The sequence below is a fragment of the Onychostoma macrolepis genome, chromosome 23 (assembly GCF_012432095.1).
Source record: "Onychostoma macrolepis isolate SWU-2019 chromosome 23, ASM1243209v1, whole genome shotgun sequence".
NCBI classification, from domain to species: domain Eukaryota; kingdom Metazoa; phylum Chordata; class Actinopteri; order Cypriniformes; family Cyprinidae; genus Onychostoma; species Onychostoma macrolepis.
The window spans coordinates 2600512-2625788 of record NC_081177.1 but is presented as its reverse complement, the minus strand read 5'-3'; the positions used below and the strand labels follow the sequence as shown (position 1 = coordinate 2625788).

Below are 25277 nucleotides of genomic sequence, written 5' to 3'. Positions count from 1 at the left end.
CCTTTAAACCTATTAAAAACGATACAATTATTTGTCTGCTAAATTACTACTGTAACTTTACAATAGATAATAATGATGTCCTTTAGTATACAGTATTTTGAGTGATGAGTAATGGGCTGCTACTACTTAACTAAGTAAACAAGACAAAACTACAATAGCCGGTTTAGCTCTCTCTCGCTATAGCGCGTAACTTAAAGTTCACTGGCATTTGCATCCTTTTCTGCAGATACAAATTGTAATGTTAACTCTATGTTATGTATCTAAGTTAACTGATTAATATCATAGGATGTGTCATAGAACAGGCTTCAGTTTATTGGCATAAAGTCACTCTTCAGCTTTATCTCAGACAGCTATTCCTTTTTAGATGCTTCTTTTTTAATAACATTGCTGCATAATCATGATCTAACAGTGTTCCAATCATGTGTTTTTATAGACACATGATAGTCATATTTTATTTTTTAAATAATTTTCATAACAGTCTTCAGATATTTTCATTATCTCTATTACGGCCATGAGACTGGATGGTTTTAAGCTACAAACTCGATCGTAATGTACAATGTTTCCATATTAATGGAGTGTTTAACTAGTTAGCAGTAAACCGGTTACTTTACCTGAATATGTTTGTAGATTTGTGTTGGATGTTTCGATGTGGAAAGCAATTATCTTCGGAATGGAAATATGGATATTTTATTTGTAAACACCATAGGTTAACATTTTCGCTTATTTCAGTTATTGTCATAAAACTAGCGAACTAAGCCAGTAGTAGTACTGACAGTGTTGTTGTGTAAACATGACTGAAGGAGCAAACAGTGGAGGAACAGACAAACTGATTCCATTGAGTGAGTCATTTACGCTGGAACCGCTCCTATTGATTCAAACTCATGACTTCGATCGTTTAGTTCAAGCGATTCACTAGCAAAAAACAGTTCAAAAAGAGCCATTCATTTTCAAATTTTGACATTGCTTGTAATGATTTAAAAAAGCGTATCGCGAATCATTTTAATTAGATCAGAACTTCAGAGTGGGTTTGCGAATCATTTCGCGGATTGAAAGATTTGTGATACACACTCCGAAGTCCCGATCTGAAATGATGGTTAGCGAATCATTATTCAGATCAGGCCTTGGGAGCGCAGATCGCGAATCATTTGATTCAGATCAGGACTTCGAATCATGGATCGCAAATTATTTGATTTAGATTTAGATCGGAACTTTGAAGCGCAGATTGCGAATCATTTGATTTAGATCGGAACTTTGAAGCGCAGATTGCGAATCATTTGATTTAGATCAGAACTTTGAAGCGCAGATCTCAAATCATTTGATTTAGATCGGAACTTTGAAGCGCAGATCTCAAATCATTTGATTTAGATCGGAACTCCGAAGCGCATATCTCAAATCATTTGATTTAGATCAGAACTCCGAAGCGCAGATTTCGAATCATTTGATTTAGATCGGAACTTTGAAGCGCAGATCTCAAATCATTTAGATCGGAACTTTAAAGCGCAGATCTCAAATCATTTGATTTAGATCAGAACTTTGAAGCGCAGATCTCAAATCATTTAGATCGGAACTTTGAAGCGCAGATCTCAAATCATTTAGATCGGAACTTTGAAGCGCAGATCTCAAATCATTTGATTTAGATCGGAACTCCGAAGCGCAGATCTCAAATCATTTGATTTAGATCAGAACTTTGAAGCGCAGATCTCAAATCATTTGATTTAGATCGGAACTTTAAAGCGAAGATCGCGAATCATTTGATTTAGATTGGAACTTCAGAGTGGGTTCGAGAATCTTTTGATTCAGATCAGGACTTAGAAGCACGGATCGTGAATATTTTTTTCTGATATTTTTTAAACAGCACAAAACATTAAGGCAGTACAGTTATAAAAACAAAACAAAGAAAAAAGAACGTATATGCCGATATAAATCCTTAAGAAAATGAACCATGTTTTTTTTGTTCTTTTTTTTTTTTTGTCGTATTGATTTTCATTTGTATAACCACAGTTTTACTACAAATACCAGGGTTAAACTATGATTAGTGTAGCAAAAGCATGGTTAATTTGCGGTTACTATTTTTTAACTATAGTAGCCATGGCGTGTGTTTTCTGATTAAAAAATGCCTGGCGATTCGATCTGAATGAAGCGTTTAAATGTCCTAATGCTGCAGCACTGCACAAAAGCAGAAAAGTGAGTGACTTTATGCAGTGATCAGCTGAGAGCGTCACCCCTGTCCCGCAGCAGACGGCAGAGGGGTCCCGGCTAATTTACGTCCTGAGAAAGGGGTGCGGATCGCCCCCATAAATTGTGTTGCTGGGGTGCGAGAGACTCAAAGACACTGCAAAGAGCTGAAAGACAATGAGGAGGGAGTCGCAGTGAACGCAGACAGCTGCACGACTGCACACACGTGCATCACTATCAATACAGCCGGAGAAACAGATGTTCCTCTTCACAAAGACTGAGAGAGAGAAAGAAAGAGATTGGCTGATGCACACTGATCAGATTTCTTGCTTTCATAGTCCATTTCTTAAAAGAGTTGTGCAATAAAAATTTTAATTCTTAATTTATTCTCTCTCATGTTATTGCAAACTCTAAATCAGAGGTGCGGAGCTTTTTATTATATAGGGCCAAAAATCAAACATGATTTGAGGGCCATGGACCAAAAGTAAATGTTGCGTTGTATAATTGTGTTGTATTATATTATATTAAAATGTATTGTTATTTTTAATGAATAAATAATTGTAATGAAAATTATACAGATTTTTATCAGTCACTCATATTGTTTCAATGCAAAAGTCCATTCAAAGCAAAAAAAGTAAAATCAGAAATGAAGATATGCTTAATTTACGTTTTCCCCATTTTTTAAAACTGAAACCAAAAAAAAAAAAAACTTTAACTGTTTTTATTTAAAGTTGTCAAAGCAACATTTCTTATATGAACATTTAAAATAATAAAATTAAGTAAAATTAATTAAAAATGAACTAATAAAAATGACAAAAACACAAAGCAGCATTACTAAATTTTTGAAATAATATAAAAATAAAAACTAATTCCAAACATTTTAAATAAACAAAAATGTAAATAATTTATATATATATATATATATATATATATATATACACACACACATACATACTAGTGCTGTTAAACGATTAATCGCATACAAAATAAGTTTTTGTTTGCATATGTGTTTGTGTTCTGTGTATATTTATATAAATACACACACATACAGTATATATTTAGAAAATATTTGCATGTATTTACGTCTATATTTAAATTCATATAACTTATATTATAAATAAATATATTTAATATAATAAACAAAATGTTTTCTAAAATATATACATGCATATGTGTATTTTTGTATACATAACAAATATACACAGTACACATACATATATTATGTAAACAAAAACTTTTATTTTGGATGCGATTAATTGCGATTAATCGTTTGGCAGCACTAATATATATATATCTCAGTGCAAAAATCTAACAAAAAATAAAAAAGAAGAAGATATGCTTGTGGCATGTTTGTTTTTTAAACTTTAACTTTTTTTTATTTCAGCTAGTTGACAAATAACATTTTTAAAAATGTAATTATTTTAATTTAAATACACTTATATTGTTTTTACATTTCAATGCAAAAAATCACACAGAATTTTAAAAATATGCCCTGGTTTGGGCATCTCTGCTCTCTGTTGTCATTAAACTGCTACAAATGTGTTTTTGAATGTATAAAGTACATGTTTATGATGTTAAGAAACTGATGTGATTTCATCCTGCAGATCTGTGTGTCTGATCTAACAACACACTCACAACGGTGAAGCAACTAAATGAGTACTAGAGGTAAGTAAACACACTGACGTCACCCCGCATCCTTGTTTTTCACCGCGTGTGTTTCTGCTGCAGGCTGCGACATGCGCATGGATGCTCAGACAAGACAGGCATGCGCTGCTGTGTGTGTTTGTGTGTGTGTGTGTGTGTGTGTGTGTTCAGGGGGCTTTCGGTTGTTTTTCTGATAAATTTCCCTGATTTCATAACTGAACATCCTAATCTGTCTCCTCAATCTGCTGCAGCAAAACGTTCTTTATTAAGATGCACAGAATGCGAGGTGCATGATGGGACAGGCTCAGTGCTTGAGATGTTCAGATCCAGCGATAATTCAAATGATCCACTTTATCTGCAACACACATTTACAGAAAAGAGATTAAGCTACATCCTTTAAAGACCAAAAACCAAAAACAACCTTCTAAACTTGAGGTCGATGTGTGTACATACACACACACACACATATATATATATATATAATTAATATTTTAACAATATTATTTATATTGTATATTGTAATTATAAATCGTATATTGTAAATGTAAATTAAATTATTTATATTGTATAATTATTATTTTTAAAATATATAAATATTATTTGTATTATTAATATAATCAATTTGTATATTATGTTTTATAAATGTTATATGAAAGTATTTATGATTTTAAGTACAATTCATAATATTTTTTGATATTACACACAAACTTTTATTTTTAGTGAATTTATTTCAAATAATGCATATTAATCATGATTTTACTGTCTATGAGTTTACTGTTCTGTATACAAACAAAAGATTTCAAAAATTATTATGCTGCAGTCATATGGTATGCAGTCGTTAAATGCAGAGCAATCAGCGGAAATGTATGAATTATTGCATTTATTGCTGAGGTAACTGATTTATAATGTGATTATGAATAGGGGATTAACAATCAAATAAATCCTCGGATGTTGTTTGTTTCTCTTGGCTCTCTCTGTCGGACGTTTGTGGAATCTGAAAGAAAAGCATGAGTCAGTATTTTAATCGCAGGATCTCTGAGGGAAGAGATGAAGTGATTTGCCTGTGAAGTGACTCTTTCAGACAAAATTCCCGATTATTCCCAGAAGCCGGAGGCTGCCGGTACATGCAGGTGTGTTGATGGGATCTCTGCGTGCTTTGGTCCGTCTCAGACGTGCGCTGACAAGTTAGTAAACAAGAAGGCCAGAATATGAATGAGAAACACTTTCCCCTGCAGAGCGCAGAGGCTGTCATTCCTGTGATGATTATCCCATTGAGACATAATCAGCCTATTAGTCCAAATCAGTGTTGAGCTGTAATCTGTTTAAACAGGCCTGATCATTACCTGTAATATAAACCCATCGCCATCCAATATGCTCCAGTCGTAAATTAATTTTGTTGTTATGGGACCAACATCAAGTTTAATAACTCACAGATTAAAAGTCTAATTAATCTTAATTGACTTTAAAACTACAGCAATACTACAAACATGATAAAGAATTCAGATCTATTTTAGGTAACTTTAAGATATTAATAAATATTATATAACGCTGAAAACATCGGAAATTTATGAAGATTTAAATATTAAAAAAACATGCAAAAACAGTTCATGACAGTCAGACTATTTATCTATTATATTTTTATATAATGTAGTGATATTGTATAGTTATGATTTTATAATAGCATTTATGCAGTAGAGTCAGTTTGGGTAAATTGAGTCATTATATATTCTTCATCATACATAATAAATCATACATTTATTATATACATTGTATTTAATATAATAATTTAGTGTTTTCATATTATAGTATATTATATAATAAAAAATACATTCATACTTATCTTTTAATATAAACATTTATAAGACAGTGTAGAATATATTCTTTATATATGTTTATATTGTTCTAAAAGTAATATATAAGTGTGTGTGTGTGTGTGTGTGTGTATATATATATATATATATATATATATATATATATATATATATATATATTAAATATATTTATTTATAGTATAAATTATATGAATATAAATATAGAAGTAAATACATATAAATATTTTCAAAATACATACGGTGTGTATTTAAATATACATAATAAATATACACAGAACACACACACACACATTATGCAAACAAAAACTTTTATTTTGGATGCGATTAATCGTTTGACAGCACTTATATATATATATATATATATAGGTATATATATAGCTTATTAGATATTTGAATTTGTATATATAGATATAATATATAAAGATAAAACAGAGAAAAGTATAGTTATGATTATATAATGATATATTATAAATATAAACATAATTTTTTGTAAAATAGATCAAATATATACCGTAATAAAATATATACTTTTATTTATAATATATATAAAAATATAATGTGTGTGTGTGTGTGAAATGCATGTCGTTTAAAAAAAAAAATGTTTATTGTTATTATTTATTTAATATTTTTTAAGTATTATGGAAGTAGTTTGTACTACTAGTAAATACAAGTGTTTTGGGATGGAATAGTGTGCACAGCGTACTTGCAAACCTATTTAGATGCTATTTGAGTGAAGTAGCCGCAGAGCTGCTGGTTGCATGTGGAGTTTGTTTGAGCTCCGCCTCTAAACCTTTAACCCCCACAGAAACTATCTGAACTATTTAAGCACACACACACACACACACACACACCGAGAGAGAGAGAGAGAGAGAGAAATGTGTGTGCGTGTGTGATTTGATTTCAGTGGATCATGGAGCAGCGCTCTGACCGCGGTGTGTCGGAGTCTCCTGGCCGCACGGATGCGCTTCTAACACGGTTACTTTTGCTCCGGAGCGCCGCTGAACGGAACTAAAGCTGGAGGATCGGATCGGTACCGATGGCTGATCCTCTGCGGAGGACAATTCTAGCCAAACTCAGGGGCAAGAAACCCAAAGGGAAAGACGCGAGCACCGCGAACCGGCCGAGAGAAGGTAAAGAAAAAGTTTCTCAGATGCAAACAGAGAGAATTTACATATCAAACGCGATGAGGGCTGAGCAGAGCTGCGCGAACGCGGATCCGGTTCCCCGGTGCGCCGGGGGTCCCGCTGATCAAAGCGAACGGACCGAGCTGAAGCGCTTCCACACGCCGCGGGTCCGCGGAGACTCGATCGGCTTCGGCGGCTGCGATTTAAAACCCAAACGAGAGGCTTTAAAGCTAACAGATGGTCAAGATCTAAAGAATAATGAGCCAAATGTTACATTACTCGAGCAAAAGGCCGAGAAAAACATTACGGGCGACTTTAGGAGCCCACAACCTCACGTGTTTGATTATATAGACGCGGAAAGTGATCTAATTCAGGTTATAGAGAGTTCTCTGGAGTATCATGGAGATTTTAGGATGCCCACGTTACAAAGTCCAACTTTTTTCCCCACTGATCTGGAAATAACATTGGCCCCTGGGCTGAGAGACGGGGCCCCTCGACACCACTCAGTCGACAGTGAGGACGACGATTATTACGATAACCAAATTCTGCCCTTTTATGAGTCGTACACTCAGTTGAACGACCGAAATAAAAATATCGGTGAGCCAATATCGGCGTCGGGGTCAAACAAAACCGTGCAAGAAACAGACAGACTGAAGTCGCAACTAAAAGAGGCGTATTATTTGCTAATAAACACAATGCATAACATCAGTTTCGACGGTCAGGTTGAAGATAACGGATTTGTGGATCAGGCCAGTAGCGCAAGTCAATCCAACGATAGTGTTAGCACAGGAAGCGACGCGTCGGAAGAACGTCGGAACGATTCTGATTCGCCGCTGTTTGCGTTTATCGGACGATGTGGGGTGGGATTGACGGGGTCTTCGCAAAGCAGAAGCTTGCAGAATATTCGCAACATGAATCCCAAACCGACGCTCCAGCGGTCGGTGAGCGATAGCAAGGTGAAGTACTCGTCAAATCGCGAGGAAGAACCGCGATCTGCGGTCGCATCGGGACGCGTTGCGCAAATGGCGAACCCTATGGAAACCCTACCGACGCCTGTTTCGACGCGACAATCCTGCGACGACGCAACGGTGCCCAAACATCCTGGAGTCACCGTCAACAAGATGCAAGAGTGGATGCAGAAAGGTCGCGTGCTTTCGTCCGAAATGAAGCAGAGGATCGCTGGTTCTTCGCTGAGAGCCAATCATGTGAGGCCAAAAACGGTGCGACAGCAGACAGGTATGGATGCTCGCTGGCATGGAGGACCATCTCATTCATCTCACAGCCTCCTGTGGAAAACGCTGGGAGAGCTTCTGGGTGTCTTTTAACCGGTGCCGGGTTTTTTCCTCCTCTTCCTTCATGACTAAAGCCCCGTTCACACCAAGAACGATAACTACACTGTCAACATTTGAAGTGGATCAAAACCTTTCATCAAAGTTGTCCTAAAAGCTAGGGTTGGGTATTGTTTGAATTTGATCGATTCCGATTCTTATCGGTTCCCAGTTTCGATTCCAGTGTGGTTAAGTCAAACATTTAGATATCAGACATTTTTATTCTGTGTCTCTTTTTGCAAAACATTTAATTGCTGCTAAATACCACAAACAAAAATCAGCTGGCTACATAAAAACTGCACTCGATTAAGAGCTGTTTGTGTGCAAAATACAGCTGCACGATTCTGGATAAATTTACTTTTTATTTATTTATTTATTTTTTTAATGGAGGTTGTGGTTTTCTCACAATTTTGAAGAAAATGTATTAGACAACTAAACAAAATTTCATGGAATACATGAATGGAATGATTCAATGACTCACTCAAGATTTACTCCTTTCATTACTGGATGAATCGGTGTTTTAGAATGAATTTCTTGAATGAATGATTCAAATAAAAATACATTTTTAATAGCCACCAAAAAAAAAAAAAATGCTCACACCGGAATTGATAGGCAGAATTTATATTTTTATTTTTCAACCAGTATCTGATTATGCAATTTTAGATTCCCAACCCTACTAAAACCAAAATGCGTTCTTGTCTCAGCACAACTTTGATTAACCTTATTTGATCCACTTCTAATGTTGACTACTGTATTAAGATAACTATAAAGATAAAGACATTAGCGTCCACACCAGCAGACAATATCGTCTGTTTATTCTAAGCACATGCGTCTTCGTTATAGCAGGATGGATTCTGATTGGGTGTCGAAGTTTGTATCGTTCATCAGCTGGAAAAAAATCTTTCTGAGAGTGATTCCAACGATATTGTTTCTCTGTGCCTTTATCGTTATAGCTGTGGTATGGACTCTGCTATTCTTTAATATTTAGATCGATTTTTAGAACTATATCTTTATCGTTATCATTATAGTTCTCGTCCTTGGTGTGAACGGGCCTTAATGGCGTTTCACGTAACACATTTGGCAGAAGCGTGCCGGAGGCTCAATTGGTCCCTCTCCACTAACACACTCACTCTCTGAATAATTCATTTCATGCTTGTTGTCTTGGTGATAGTGGTGGTTTTGTGCTGGTGTTAATTGCGAATGTTTATTGTGTTGAGATGCTGAAACCCTGATAAGACGTTACCCAGCAGATGGTTGTTTTAAAGGTCAAGTGCGTATCCCAGAAAACAAGTGGTTGACAGTTATCTTGTATCATGAAACCAACAGGAATCATTTTGATTTTGCGTTTGAGTTCATTACTACTAATTCCAGTGTAAACCACAAATCTGAGTGCATCAGGCTTCATTTTGGGACAGATGTGCATGCACTGTTTCACAGTGCTTAAGATTTCATGCAAGTTTGTTGTATTTTGCTTTGACTTCTTTTAGGTGTCTTGCATGTAAACAAATGTTTTTGACAGGTGAACTTCAAAATGCATGCATCAAATGCATTTTATAGTCATGCTTTAAATGCAAGCTTTTAAGAAAACGATGTAATTAAAGATCAAAAGCTTTGTAACTTGGTTTCCAGGCCAGATTTAATTATAAAACATTAACACAAGCAGAGCTCATCTTGTGTGTTTAATGTGGCCTTTGAGCAGCTGGTGTAAAAATAATAGAGTTCAACCCGAATGCTCTTTACTGCCATGAGAGCAAATTTAGAGGAAGTGGACATGGTGTTCATGGAGATTCACAACGCAGTTACATTCATGCATTTGGAAAATGCTTTTATCCAAAGTGACTTGAATGAATAGTTGACCCAAAAATGAAAATTTAATCCAAGATTAGGATGTTTCTTCATCAGATTTGTAGAAATGTGTCGCTGCATCAGTGTCTCAGCAATGGATGCTCTGCAGTGAATGGGTGCCGTCAGAATGAGAGTCCAAAAAGCTGATAAAAACATCACAATCATCCACACCACTCCAGTCCATCAGTTAACATCTTGAGAAGACAAAAGTTGAAACAAATCTATCAAGACATTTTTAACTTCAAACTGTTGCTAAAAATTCCATAGTCTATAATCTATAATAACTCTTCCTCCAGTGAAAAAGTGCATCTCCTGTTGTCTCTCACATCAAAATCCAGCCACATATTTATTTATAGGCTCATTTTGATCTTGTTTTGGCTTGTAAAGGCTGCATGATTTGTGCAGATTTCTCTCCTGATTCAGACCAGAACACCTTTTCACTGGAGGAAGCGTTATTATGGACTCATATTTTAGTTAAAAATGTCTTGATAGATTTGTTGTATTATCAGCTGTTTGGACTCTCATTCTGACGGCACCCATTCACTGCAGAGCATCCATTGTTGAGCAAGTGATGACTTTTTTTTTTTTCTTCTTTTTTTTTTTTTCACTGTGCATTTCCTAAGAATAGAACCCATGACTTTGGCATTGCTAGTGCATTTTCATGGAGTGTGGCCTGGAAGCATGTTTGTTTTTGAGAAGACAACTGTTGACACACACACACACAAACTGGCTACACACAAACACTGTGCGTGTGTCTCCCTGACAACATTATGCTTAACAATTTTGCACAAAAAATTGTATCTGCTGATGAGCCGGTGGTGTTTGTTTTGGGCCGGAGGGAGCTGTTCTCGAGTGAATTCTCGTCCCATGGAAACGCGGAGCCCCAGGGAGGGAATATTTGGAATGCCAAGGCCATCGTTTCACTTGTTTGCTCTCTGTTCCTGAGGGCTTGAATGCAGGCAGGGATTAGAAAAGAGACATTACACGTTCGTTAAGGTAGGATTAGTCCGTCCTGTTATCCACAGCTTAATTTAATCTTAGGTGTCGGAGGTTTGAATGAGTAGACTGAACTTATTTTAGTAGCGTTTGTGTGCTGATCTATTTAGATAGCCTGGTTTATTTTAGGAAAACGCTGGTTAATCTCACACAAACCTTTAATAACATGTTCAAGTCATATTTCACCCCGAAATTAAATTAGATCTTTGCTAAAAAAAAAAATAATAAAGTGACCTGTTTTTGTATCTTTACTATTATTTGCATTGTGACATTATTTTCTTGACAGTTATGCATGAATTTGCCCTCTTCTAAAGTTTAATTACTGAAAATATTTTTATTAATAGTTTGAAGAAAAATATTATAAATTATACTTTTTTAAATAATATATATTAATATTTATATAAATATTTAATTAGTAAAATTGTACAAAGGTGCATATGAAGTTCCAACTACTATAATACATATAATTTGTGCTATAATTTATTTTATGCTGATTTTAATGATAAAAAAATCATTGTTCCCATTTATGATTCTCTTTACTGTGCATTTTAAACAAACAAATAAATAAATGTATTGTTACTATATTTCACCTTTTTTTAAGAGAAAACACTTTTTATCACATCAGTATCTTTAATATTATTTGCATTGTCATTATTTTTTGACAATTCCACATTAATTTGCCCCCTCCCAAGTTTTAATTACCAAAAGTATTGTTATTAATGTTTAAAGAAAAATAATTATATTATATTCAAAAATTATGTATTTTATATAAATGATTTATTTAAATAATAAAATTGTACAAAAATGATATGGTTAGAACTATTATGAGTATGCAATGTAGTATTTGTTTTACTTCCTTTAATTGATGCTGGTTTTAATTATTAAAACAATAGTTGTTCCCAGTTTTTCTTTACTGTTACTGTATTTAAACTAATGAGAATGAGATTTTTGTAACAAAAAATGTGCATGATCCTCGTTAAAAATGTCACATTGCAAAAACTAACAAACAATTATTTTTTTTTAATGCAAAATACAATTTTCTCTTGATTTTACGGAGAAAGATCAGTATGTAAGCTTCACACAAGCATTAATAAGACCACCGTAGTTGCAGTGATATATTAGCAAACCAGTGCAGTAACATTGTGTCCAGTGCTGCTCTAACGCAGTGATCTGATTGGCCGGCAGAGGCGATGACATTATAATGAGATTGAATGTCAGAATGCGGCGCTGTGTTCGTGGAATGTCTGCAGTCTGGAGCAAAAGAGTGTCTGGATGCGGCTGCTGCAGTAATCATGGGAATACTCTCGGATGACAGAAACCGGAGCACGGGACGAGGAGGAGGGGAACGGTCGCTCGTTTCTAAACCCAGAGCCACTCACACAACCCTGAACATGTCGGAATGCTGTTGCATTGGATAGGAAATATAAAAGCAAGTGTCACTTTTTGTAAAGAAACCCTTTGCAAGCCACACATTTGAGGAGAAAAACAGTCTGTAGAGTCTGAAATGATAAAGCGATAGATCTCGTGTTGAAATGATATTATTGAGAAAAATATTGACACTTTCTGTGAAAGATGTTTTAAAATTTGAGACATGCAGATGCAGACACTTCATTTGATATTTTGGGTCGTTAACTTTTGGGTTGTTTTAGGACTTTTAAAGGAGAAGATGTGTGAAAAGCGTGACTTTGTTTTTTCCCTTGAATGTCCATGAAACTGAAGCGTCGAGACATTGTGATTGAAGTTTTAATGGAAAAACATTTGGTGGAAAAAAAAAAAAAAAAAAGGCAGTTTGTGCACTTTGAATAGGTGAAACAATAGATCTAGTGTTGAAAATGACATTATTTAAAAACAAATATTTGTCATTTTTGTGTTTATGAAGACCCTTCAGCATTTGAGACATGCAGATACAGACACTTCATTTGATATTTTATTATGCAATCTAATAACATTCAGATATTTTTATATTCATAAACAATTTTGCTTTGGATTTTTGGGTTGTTGTAGGACTTTGAAATGAGGAAAATGTGTGAATTTTTGAAACTGAAGCATCAAGACTGTGATTGTAGTTTTAATGTTAAAAACATGTATCAGGCTTTGTAGAAACTTCTGATAGTCATTTTTTAGAAAAATTGTAAAGCAAGTGTCATTTCTTGTACAAGCAAAATATTTGGGGGGGCAGTTGAAATGACATACTACTTCTGCTCATCAAGGCTGCATTTATTTGATCAAAAATACAGAAGAAAATGTGAAATATTATTACAATTTAAAATAATGGTTTTCTATTTTAACATACTCTAAAATATCATTTATTTCTGTGATCAAAGCTGAATTTTCAGCATCATTACTCCAGTCTTCAGTCAATTCAGAAATCATTATAATATGCTGATTTATTATCACTGATATATAAATATTTTAAACATTTAAAAATAATTTTGGGTTGTTTTAGCATTTTTAAATGAGAAAATGTGTGAAGTCTCCAAATAGTTGTCTGGTTGTTGTGCTTCGTCTGGCTTTTATTACTTTTATTTTGATTTCCTTGAAAGCTGTTCTTGGGAAGTGTTTGCATCAGTTGTTTTTCCCGCTGTAATTGTTTCAGCCGATCCCTTCAGCAATGGCTTTTGTAATCGAATCCGCTGCTCCATATACAGACGTGTCTAAAGTTCACGTGTGTAGTGTTTGTGTGTGTCTGTGTGTCTGTGTGAGTGTGTAGTGTGTGTGTGTGTGTGTGTGTGTGTGTGTGTGTGTGAGTGAGTGTCTGTGTCTGTGTAGTGTTGTGTGTGTGTGTGTGTGTTTAGAGGAATCCTGGGCGTGTGAGATCTCGTCCTCTGTCATGAAAGACCCTTTAACGGCGTCACAGCTGAGCTTTGAACTGTGTAACCTCACAATAACCCAAACCCCGCAGCAGTGCAGTCTGACTGAAGGCCAGTAACAGCTTCATCAGACACACAGACAGTCATGTGCGGCATGTCTGCTCTTCAATCACAGTCTCTGTTCACCAGGAACCGCTGTGAAGTGGGTTTTAGCGCAGTCTAGAGTGAACTTCATCAGTTGTTGAAGCATCCCTGTTCTGCACCGTGTTATTTTCTAGCATTGAGATGCTAAAATTAATTAGTTTATATTTTTCATTTTAGTTAAAATTTTGGCAATTTTCTCGAGTGTTAGTCATTTTTATTCATTTTTTAATGAGTTTTATTATTATAGTTTGATTTTATTTCTGTTTTAGTTGTTGTTTTATAAAAGTAAAAATTAACTTGCATACATTAACTTTATTTATTATTATTTAGCTATTTTTTCCTTGCATTTCTGAGTCAACCTCCATCTCATTTAATTGTTTGTTTATTTATTTGTTTTTCTGTTTTCTCTTGCATTTTCTCAAATCGAGCCGATCTCTGTGTGACGTCACAAAGACAGGCCCCTCCCACGATAGTTTGATTGACAGCAGTGTTTCAGCACAGACTGCACTGGTGTGTTACCTCAGACCCGCCCTGAGTGAGCTGTCATCAGGTGTTTCACCGCCGGAGCAGATGTAGACAAGAATGACTCCTAAGCGATTGAGTTGTTTTGTTGTTGGATGTAATAATGAATATAGCAGTAGTCATTTACTCCCGTCATCTGAGCGGCTGAAGAGGATTAATGTAGGTTTGGTTCTGAAGGGAAAGCGCCCTCGATCTACCTAAATGCGTCTATGTTCGCGCGAATCATTCGTGATCCAGCTTCACCTCCAGAAGAAGTGAGTACAAGGTTTTTTAAATGAATCTTTGCAAATCGCCTTCCTAATAATGTGCTAATTAGCAAGTTTCACGATGAATGCGGCTAATGTAAACAGTTCCTCAGAGAGCGGCTCGGAAGAGAGGGGCGGAGTCAGAAGAGCTCATTAACATTTAAAGGAGAATGACACAATACGGGTTTTGCTCTGAAAAGAGCTGTTTTTGACAGGGTGAAAAAGGTGTTTTATACACTACCAATGAGAAATTTTAACCAAACTATGTTACAGACATTTCATTAAGACTCTAAAGAATAATATCAACTTGTGGAAAATGGGCATTATATGACCTCTTTAACTGTTTTTCTCTTGCATGTTTGAGGTAATCTGCATTTCTCATTTATTTAATAATGAATTAACTTTATTTATTTGTTTATTAGTATTATTACACTGTTTTTCCGCTTGCATGTTGAAGTCAGACATTGTGATTGTAATTTTAATGGCTTAATACACATCTGTAGTCACATGTAGTTTTAGAGAAAGGAAATATAACATCAAGCACTGTGGAAACTTCTGATGGTACATTTTTACCGTCTCACACTTCAGCTGAATTCATATAATGGTTTCTGAGTTTCTAATGAAGTCACTGGTGAACTAATACATAACATTTTATCTATTGCTGTTTTAACTCTCATTTGGTGTTTGGCGAGGGTTAATTCTGTGATTGTGGATGTTGTGCAGAAAATAGCAGACGACCCAGATTCATTTACAGCTCATGATTAGTGCTAATATGAATTAATGAATCTGATCATGTGAGGCCTGTTTTTCAATGATTGGGGCAAATCTGCATTTCCAACACCTTGTTTTTCTTTTTCCACCCTGTTCTTAGAGGAAAATCATCCGAGCGGGAAAGAGCTGCTAAAGAGCTTAGCGAGAGGTTCAAATCCACCTTACATAAGTGCAGCATCACATGATTGTGTTGTTGGTAAATGCTTGAGCTGTAATAACACATCTGAGCGTCTGTAATGATATACTGACTATTTTAGCAGTGAAATGGTCCAGGTATGTTTGGATTGACGTGCCCTCATTCACCCCAGACCCGCTTTGATTCAAAGACAGAGAGGATCATGCGTATCACAACAATCTTTACTGTAGCGTGACTAGCGTCACAGCACGACGAAATCTAATGTGTCCCGCGACGCACCACAGATAATAACAACTGAAGAACATCAGATGTATAGATATACTGATGTGCTTTTTTATAGAGGGTTGATTATTTAAATATTTTAAACATTTATAATTTTTGTAAAACTTTTTATTTTTATATTTATGTAAATATTTTAAGTATTTACAGTGCCTTGCAAAAGTATTCATACCCCTTAATTGTTTTTTCACCTTATGTTAAACTTCTTTAAATTACTTTTTTTCCACATCAGTCTACACTCCATACACCGTATTGACAAAGCAAAAACAGAATTGTCCAAACTTTGTAAAATAAAAAAACTGAAATAAGTTAATTGCATAAGTATTCATACCAGTAACTAAAAATTAAGCTGAAGCACCTTTACAGCCTCAAGTCTTTTTTGTTTGGTGTGACAGCTTTGCTCATCAGCATTTGGTAATTATCTCTCATTCTTCTCCGCACCTCTTCATGTCTCATGCTCTGTCAGGTTGAATGGGGGCAGACGCACATTTTCAGGTTTCTCCAGAAATATTTGATTGGGTTCAAGTCCAGGCTGTGGCTGGGCCACTCAAGGACATTCACAGAGTTGTCTATAAGCCACTCTTGCTGTGTGTTTAGGGTCATTGTCCTGTTGGAAGGTGAACCTTCTGCCCAGTCTGAGGTTCTGAATGCTCTGGACTGGGTTTCCATTAAGGCTATCTCTATATTTTGGTGCATTGAGCTTTTCTTCTACTCTGATGAGTTCCTCAGTCCCTGCCGCTGAAAAACAGCTCCACAGCATGAGGCTGCTACCTGCACACTTTACTTTTGGGACGGTACTCTGCAGTCTAAGGGTCCTTTAGATGCTTTTTTGTAAATTCCAAGTGTGTTTTCATGTGTCTTCACTGAGGAGAGGATTGAGTTTGGATACACCGCCATAAAGCCCAGATCGGTGGAGTGTTGCAGTGATGTTTGTCCTTCTGTAGGTTTCTCCACGTATGATCATGGAGCTCAACTAGAGTGACCATCAGGTTCTTGGTCACCACACTATCCAAAGCCCTTCTCCATCGATTGCTCAGTTTGGCCAGGAGTTTGATTAGCTCTAGGAAGAGTCCTGGTTGTTTCAAACGTCTTGCATTAAGGGTAACAGAGACTACATGCTTCTGTGAAACTTCAATGAAGCAGAATTTTTTTCTGAACTCTTCCCCAGATGTGTGGCTTGAAGCAATCCTGTCTCTGAGCTCTACAGGCAGTTCTTTTGACCTCAGGGCTTGGTCTTTGCTCTGATATGCATTTTCAGCTGTTAGATCTTTTATTAAGACGTGTGTGCCTTTCCAAATCATACCCATTTAATTGAATTTGCCACCGGTTAACTTCACTCAAAGTGTAGTAACATCTACAAGTAATATAAATGCTCCCGAGCTAAATGTCAACTGTCCCAGATAAGGGTATGAATACTTATGCAATGGAATCATTTAATAAATTTGCAAAGATGTTAAAAACCTGTTTTTTGCTTTACTGTTATGGTGTATGGTGAAGTAATTTAAAGCAGTTTAACATAAGGCAGAAACATGAATTTTTTTTGTTTGTTTTTAATTACGGGGTATGAATACTTTTGCAAGGCAGTGTATTTATATTTTTAAAATATTATTTTTAAACATGTATTGAAATAAATATTTAAATAACCATCTGTAAAAGCAAGAACAGTTATTAAAATATACATATTTATATATATTTGTGGACCTCTTTATATTTTTGGTAGTTCGATTATGCACTATTCAGAATTGTTGTCCAGCTTTTGATTCAGGTTTGGTCACAACAATAAATTACATTTTAACATATATTCACACAGAAAACAGCTATTTTAAATTGTAAGATTATTTCACAATTGGCGAGCAGAAGAGACTTCTTTCACAAACATTGTGAAATCTCGCTGACCCCAAACAGTTTTGAACGCTAGTGTATATTTAAGTTTTGTTGGAGTAATAAAGTGTTTAAGTTATCTAACTTTGAGACGCTTCTCAGGCTGCCGTTGAGTCCCGTATCCCAGAATGCCGTGGGCTGCGAGTCGCCTCTGGCTCGCTGACAGAACAGCAGCTCTAATTAAGCGTTTGAGTTTTATTTTCAGGTCTCTTTGACCTCTCAAACACATGCTGAGCGAGTGCTGGCCAGCGTTTCTCATCCTGGCATAATAACACACTGCGGCTGCATTGTTTCGTGTGAAAGTGTCCAAGCGCCAGCCTGACAAACACAAAATAACGCTCCCTCGGCCCCAGCAGAGTGTACACAGCGTTTGAGTCACAGTTATATTGCTGCTCGTCATTTCAGATACACTGTCTGCAGATTGTGGTTTTTACTCAGTCTGTTTTCTGAATATAGAAGCTGAAATTCTCTCGGAAATCAGCGCTATTGTAGATTTGTGGCGTTTACGTATTTTAAGTTTTTATTTTAGTGCAATTTTTGTCATTTTGTTATATCTGTTGTCATTTTTATTATTCAATTATTTCTGTCATTATTATTATCATTTTTATTATATTTAAAAAAAAAAACTTTTTAAGTTAGTAATTTTAGTTTTTAAACTTATTTACAGCTTTTATTTTTGTATTTTCAGTTTTCGTTTTATTTAAATTTTTAGGCATTTTAAGTGCTTTTGTCATTTTTTATTAATAGTTTTATTTGTTTTTTGTTTAGTAATTTTAGTACTTCAACTTCAACTTACCTCATTTACTTACCCAAAGCAACATTTCTCATTTTTGTTTATTCATTGATATTATATATTGATATTTTTAATTAGCTTTTATATTATTTCATTATTTTTTGTAATATTGTTATGTGCTTTTGCCATTTTGTTTTTTTTAAATATTTCTAAATGGCTTTTTATTTTTAATTCAGATAGTAATTTTAGTACTTCATATTACATTTATGTCTTGCCAAGGCAATTTTTCTAATTTTTATTTATGTACTTTTATAGTTTTATTGATATTTAGAATTTTTTTTAGAATTTTTTTATGTTTTTTTTGTAAATTTGTTATGTGCATTTATTAGTTGTTCTATATTTCTAAATAGTTTTACTTTATTTTTATTTCAGTTTTAGTTTGTTTAATTTCAGTTAGTAATTTTAGTAAACATTTCAGTTATTTCTCATTTTTAGGTTTGTTTTTTGTCTAATATTATAGATATATAATATAATGTATATAATATATAATATTATTATATATTTTATTTGATTTTAGCTTAATTCCAATGAACAAAAATGTTTTAATAGCTTCGTTTTAGTTATCGATAACAGCACTGCGTGTGAATATTAGAAAGCAGTGCATAGTCTGTAAATGGTTTCATGATGAAAGATGCTGTCAGTCCCGTTTGACGCTGAAGGTTTTGAGATTTTTATGAAACCAAAAACATGGTTTACAAAAACAATAAATGACTCTTTTAGGTTTGATTTTGGACTCGTTTGATCTAACCGGATGCACTTGCATGTTTTGCGCCAATGGCAGCAGTCAGATGAGCTGAATCAGCAGAAGTGTTGGTTTTGTTTGTTTGTGTTTGCAGCAGTGATGGAGTTCGTCTGTCAGCGTCAGACCCCATTTAACCACATCACCGTCTCTAAGAAACGCCAGTGGCTCCAGCAGAGCTCCGTCACAGCGCCCCCTGCAGCTGAGGAGGAGCAAACACAAACACACCCGCCATCTGACTCACTTCTGACAGACAGAGGTGTGACTGTGTACATTCACACTCAGAATGCCTTGATTCTCATAGTGAATGTTTTCCAGAGTTTCACTCTGCTGGAAGTTGATCAAGAAGTGTTTTAATAATCCACACATCTGTCCCATTTTTTTTCTTCTTTGTCAAATATGACTACACTTCAATAACTTATCAAAGTTATTTCCAGTAAGTTTTTTTTACTTTTTTTTAAAGCAGTTTGTGTGTTTTTTTTTTTTTATTTTTAACTTACCTTTATTTCAGTTATTAATTTTAGTACTTTAACTTCAGCATTTATATTTGATATATTTCAGCTTTATTTCAATTAACAAAAATGTTTTTAATAGTTTTCATTAATGATAACAACACTGATATAAGAATACAATACAAAAGCACATAAAAGAATTACTAAAATTGAACTAAAATTTAATTAATGCTAAAACTGTTTTTTTTTTCTGAAATAAAAATACATTTACATTTTATAGAAATATAAAAAAAAATGACAAACACACATACCAAAACTACTAAAATAGGAACTTTTTTAATTTTAGTTTTTAGTATTTTTGGTATGTGCTTTTGTTAATTTTTACATTTTGTTATTTATTTTTTAAATTTCTAAATAGATTTAATTTATAGTTTTAATTTATTCTTATTTCAGTTTTACTTTTATTTTAGCTAGTCATTGTAGTACTTTAGAAATGTAATGCAAGGCAACATTTAAATGTTTTTCTAGTTTTAGATCATCTAATAGGTACTTATATTTGATTTCAGCTTTATGTAAATTAACAAATATTTGTAATAATAATTATTGTTTTTAGTTTAGTTCGTTTTTAGTCATTTTGTTATTGCTTTTGTCATTTTAATTTTTTTTTTTTTGCGGGGGGGTGGGAGTTGTGGTTATATTTCTAAATAGTTATATTTAATTTATTTTTATTTTAGTTTTAGGTTTATTTCAGTTAACAATTTTAGTACTTCAACTTAATAACTGCATTCATTTTCATTTTTTTGCCAAGCTATTTTATTTTTATATTTTGAGTTTTGATTTATTTTTTTCAATTTAGTTAGTTTTTTTGTAATTTAGTACTTTTGTGCTTTTGTTATTTTTATTTTGTTTTTATATTTCTAAATAGTTTTATTTATTTATTTTTAGTTTAATTCCCTAATTTCAGTTCTAGCAACATTGCTAATTTTAATTTATTTTAAGTTTTACATCTCTGTACTTATAATTAATATAATATTTTATATTTTACTTATAATTTATACTAATAAATACTATATTTATACACTAATATTCTTCTTCAGCTTTATCTCTAATGTTTTTAGTAGTTAGGTCCTGTAAATGTCCAGTGGTTTGATGGCGTTTGGTTGATGTCTGCAGAAGCGCGTCCTCGCCGCCTCCCGCTGTCCGCCGCTAAAGTCAAACACGGCCGAGTCCCGCGCCGGACCGACCCAGCCGAGGAGAACGACGCCGATGACGAGGGGGAGATCTGGTACAATCCCATCCCGGAGGATGAGGAGGCCGATCTGCTGCGCTGCGTTCCCGTCATCAGAGTCCAGACGAGACGAGCGGAAGCAGACGAAAGACAGACGCAGGAGGAGAGCAGAGCCACAGGTGCAGCTTTAGCAGTTTGAGATGCGCTTCATGTTCAGCGTACTGGGATAATAAACCTGTCTGGAAAATAATTATTCATATCTGTGTAAGGTTTGTGAGGTTTTAGTCAAGTTAAGTCAAGTCACTATTATTTGTATAGCGCTTTTAACAATGCAAATTGTGTCAAAGCAGCTTTACATCAGCTTGATATAAAGCTGGGTGGCTTTATATCAGATTTACAGTATTTAGACGGGGAAATAGTGTCATTCTCCAGACAGAAATGTTTCAGGTTTTGAGTTTGCATGAAAAATTTAATTGTGATTTTTCTGATTAAAAACTGCAACTGCGATTTAAAAAAAAAAAAAAAAAAAAATGTGTGCTGCACTGAAATTATTATTATTTTTTATGTAGTATTTAATCATTAAACATTAAACATTTGACATTCAAAAAAGGCTTCACAGTTTGGCCCAGAAATTTGTGACTATACATCAAAAAGACCATAACAATAATAATAATAATAATAATAATAATAACATTTGTATTATTGTTATTATTATTATTTAATTATATTACTAAAATGAGAAATATTACTTTATTTAAATTATTTGTAAAATAATTTAAAGAACAAAATATAATAATAATAATAATTGTATTTTAACATGTATTCTTAAATATGAAATTTTTAAGCAGAAAGACCTAAAGAGTATTTTTTTGTAAAATGTTCTCGAAAAATAAAATACATAAACAAACAAATAAACATTTTGTACAATTTTTGCTTGTTTGTAAGACTGCACAGTTTGGTCCCAATAAAATATTAAAACATATAAGACATGAAAAGAAAAAATATAATAATAATAATGTATTTTTTTATTTAATTTTACAGAACAACAGTAAAATTGTAATACTAATATTTATGCCCTTAATTGTTTTAGTTTTCTAATTTTCAAATGTTAAACCACTTTTATTTTGATGGAAAACCAAGCGCTTCTTATTACAAGTTTGTGAAGGCGTTTGGTGCATATTGCATTTTCAGATGCATGTATAAAACAATTCAAACTCACAGCAAATGCAGACATGAGTTTGAAAGCTGCAAACTCCAGATCATGAGCTGTTCATGTGTAAATGAACACAGTGCCGCGCTTCACTCTCAAACACACAGCACATATATTTATTTAAAATCACGCTAAGCCATATTGTGATTTTAGTTTTATTTGTATTACCCATGCAGCTCTGGGCTGGAGGATCGTTGGGTTTTCGGGGTTGTATCATATCGTCTGGTTCTCAGGACTCGCGCAGCTCTATATTTAGCGTTGTATGAATGTGTGACATTATTCACTAATGCAGTCATGCCTATTAAAGACTGCTGTCAGTGAACTAGTGAAGCTGTCAGCGTAACGCTTCTCTGGAGGCTACGAACACATCTTTGAGTTCATGTCTGTTAGCGGTTGTTAGCGTCGGCTCTGTTTGTTTGACTAGCGGTCGTTTGATGTGGTGACATTAGTTTAGCTGATGAGGTTAAACCTGTAATTAACGTCTGGTTGGATCTGTGAGGGCAAATGCGTTTTGTCTTGTGACATATTTAAAAAACAGTCTGCTGCTTAAAGTCACATGAAATCCAAATGGAGGCTGTTTACTTGATACATATTTCTGGTCTCATTGTGAATGATGAAATTATGCTATTTTGACAAACTCGCATACTTCATACTGACCAGTGTTCTAAAAAAATAACATGTGAAACCATTTGTGTTACATTTAGATAGATATTAGTACACTAATACTAAAATTTCTTAATTTCCTTTTGTTTAAATTGAAGCACTAAAATAAATAACTAAAAAAAACTGAACTAAAACTAAAATTCTGAAATAAAAATAAATGAAACTAAAACAGTAATATTTAAAATAAACAAACTAATAAAAAACTAAGTATAAAAATAAGAGCAAATTTAAAAAAAATAATAATAATAAAACATTTGTGTTAATTGAAATAAAGCTGAAATAATAATAATTAAAAAATTATATATATATATATATATATATATATATATATATATATATATATATATATATATATAATATTTATTAGATGACAAACAAACTTATTATGGTCAGTTGTTTAGATGGAAGTAAAACTAAAACTGAACTAAAATTAAAACTGCAATAAAAAATTAAATTAAACCTGAATAATATTATTATAATAAACAAAAGCTAATAAAATGACAAAAGCTCATATCAAAATGAACTACAATTAAAATAAAAACATAGTATAAAAATAAAAGCTAATTAAATATATGAATACAAACCCATAATAAAACATTTAAAACATTTTTGTTAATTGAAACAAGCTGAAATAAAATGCTTAAAATCAAATTTTAATTCATTTCAGTCGAAGCACTAAAATAACTGGAAGGAATTATAAAAACTAAAACTAAAATACTGAAATAAAAATAAATTAAACCTAAATGTTAATATTTTAAAGGTGCAATAGGTGATTGTCTTCAGAAATTTTTTTTGTTATTCTGGTTGAAAGTCTCCTCACATCCCGATAGCAATCATTAAGTTAAGTGGTCTAAATGTATTTATATATTCTGTGGAAGGCGTAGGACCAAGAAATGTTCATCCAATCAAAATGCTCAATGCCTGTCAACGTATGCATTTGCATACCATCAGCGCGATCACGTACGCTATTGCAGACAGAGCGAGAATAGCAGACAAACATCAACAACCCGATCTTCCTTCCTGGTATTGTAGTACTTTTACTAACTGTACTATAAAGTTTTCTCCCCGGTGAATGACACATGATGTAGCCCAGCGGTTCCCAGTTCCAGTCCCCGCGCCCCGCGCTCTGCATATATTGCATGTCTCGCTTAGTTAACACACCTGAATCAGATGACCAGCTCATTAGAAGAGAGCTACGTGCATGAACTGTGTTCCGATTGACATGCTCCCTACACAGTGTTCATTGCTCCCTAACGTTACTCTCTGAGCAGGGCAATCCGTTGAAGTTTATTTCACTTCGGAACATTCATTCACGGATTTACGCTGAGCTGCGTCTTCACACACAGACTAAACTTACTAGAGAAGTGTGACATAATATACCCCTGTAAATAAATACTATTTAAATTTACGTCTCGCACACTTTAATGCCCTTTGTATGGAACATATATGCTCGCTTCGAACTGGAATCATGGCAGAATATCCGGCGATGTCCACTTCGCAGGGCACTTACGGTCGAATAGAACAAACGTTGCACGTGATAAGAGATACATACGAAATGTGCAGAGCGGTGGGTGCGAGAACCGCTGATGTAGCCTATTGTAGTAATGTTGTCTCTGGTATTCTGGTCTGTGAGCGTATATGCGTTCAGGGGGCGTGGCTTTAGACGGCGATTGCAGGGAGGGTGGGACGTTCGCTTTCAGTGCTATCAGGCTAAAGTTAGCATTTTCAAAGATCTCCTAATGCACCTTTAAATAAAAACTAATAAAAATGACAAATGCATATAACAAAATTAACATTTTTTTTATTAAAATTAAATATTATTGAAATAAAAGCTAACTCTTAATAAAAAGTACAGTAAGTATAGTATATAAATAACACTGTTCACATAATATATGAAATCAAGTACATTGCATTTTGTCATTTGTTGCATGATGCACATTTTGGCAAATGTAGTAGCTCATCCAGGTTTTCGATGCATACTGTGGAATTAGCACAGGTAGTATGCAAGTGTGCTGTTTTGATTTCTGAACGCAATCCAGGTCTGGATCTGTTCTGGTACAAAAGCCCACTATTTTCCAATCCAGTCAATTCCTGATGGATAAAATCAAACTGAAAAAATGACTGTTTTATGTCTTCAAAGGTCATTGTTGTGACTTTTCAGCGTGTTGATGTGAAGTTCTTCAGCGCGTTGGTTGAGCTTCTGACACGTTTGTGTTAGAAGCGTGTGTGTGTGTGTGTGTGTGTGTGTGTGTGTTTTAGGCTCTGTTCTGAATGCTGTGTTGTGTTCCATTCCGGAACTTTCCTGGTGTGCTGTTGACTTTAGCTCCCGGCTGCATGTGCGTCCCAACACCCCTCTGAAACATGAGCGACACAAACTGAGCGCACGCTCGCCTTTTACATTAGTGATGACATGGAGAAGGTAATATTACCCACAATCCCGTGGGTGGCAGGTAACCGGAT

General features: G+C 34.3%; 1 protein-coding gene across 5 annotated transcripts in view; it reads left to right on the top strand.

The window, feature by feature from the left end:
• The first annotated feature begins 6409 nt into the window (after nucleotides 1-6409).
• Nucleotides 6410-25277, top strand: part of syde2 (synapse defective 1, Rho GTPase, homolog 2 (C. elegans)) — a 43069-nt gene continuing 24201 nt past the window's right edge. Inside the window, exons 1-3 of one of the 5 annotated variants that reach the window (XM_058763037.1) lie at nucleotides 6411-8011; nucleotides 19365-19523; nucleotides 20890-21123. In XM_058763037.1, the coding sequence (XP_058619020.1) occupies nucleotides 6688-8011; nucleotides 19365-19523; nucleotides 20890-21123 (1717 nt within the window). In that variant the 5' untranslated portion in view covers nucleotides 6411-6687. Of the gene's footprint in view, nucleotides 8012-19361; nucleotides 19524-20889; nucleotides 21124-25277 lie in introns of all 5 variants that reach the window. The other 4 variants (XM_058763036.1, XM_058763041.1, XM_058763040.1 and 1 more) reach the window with 4 other exon arrangements.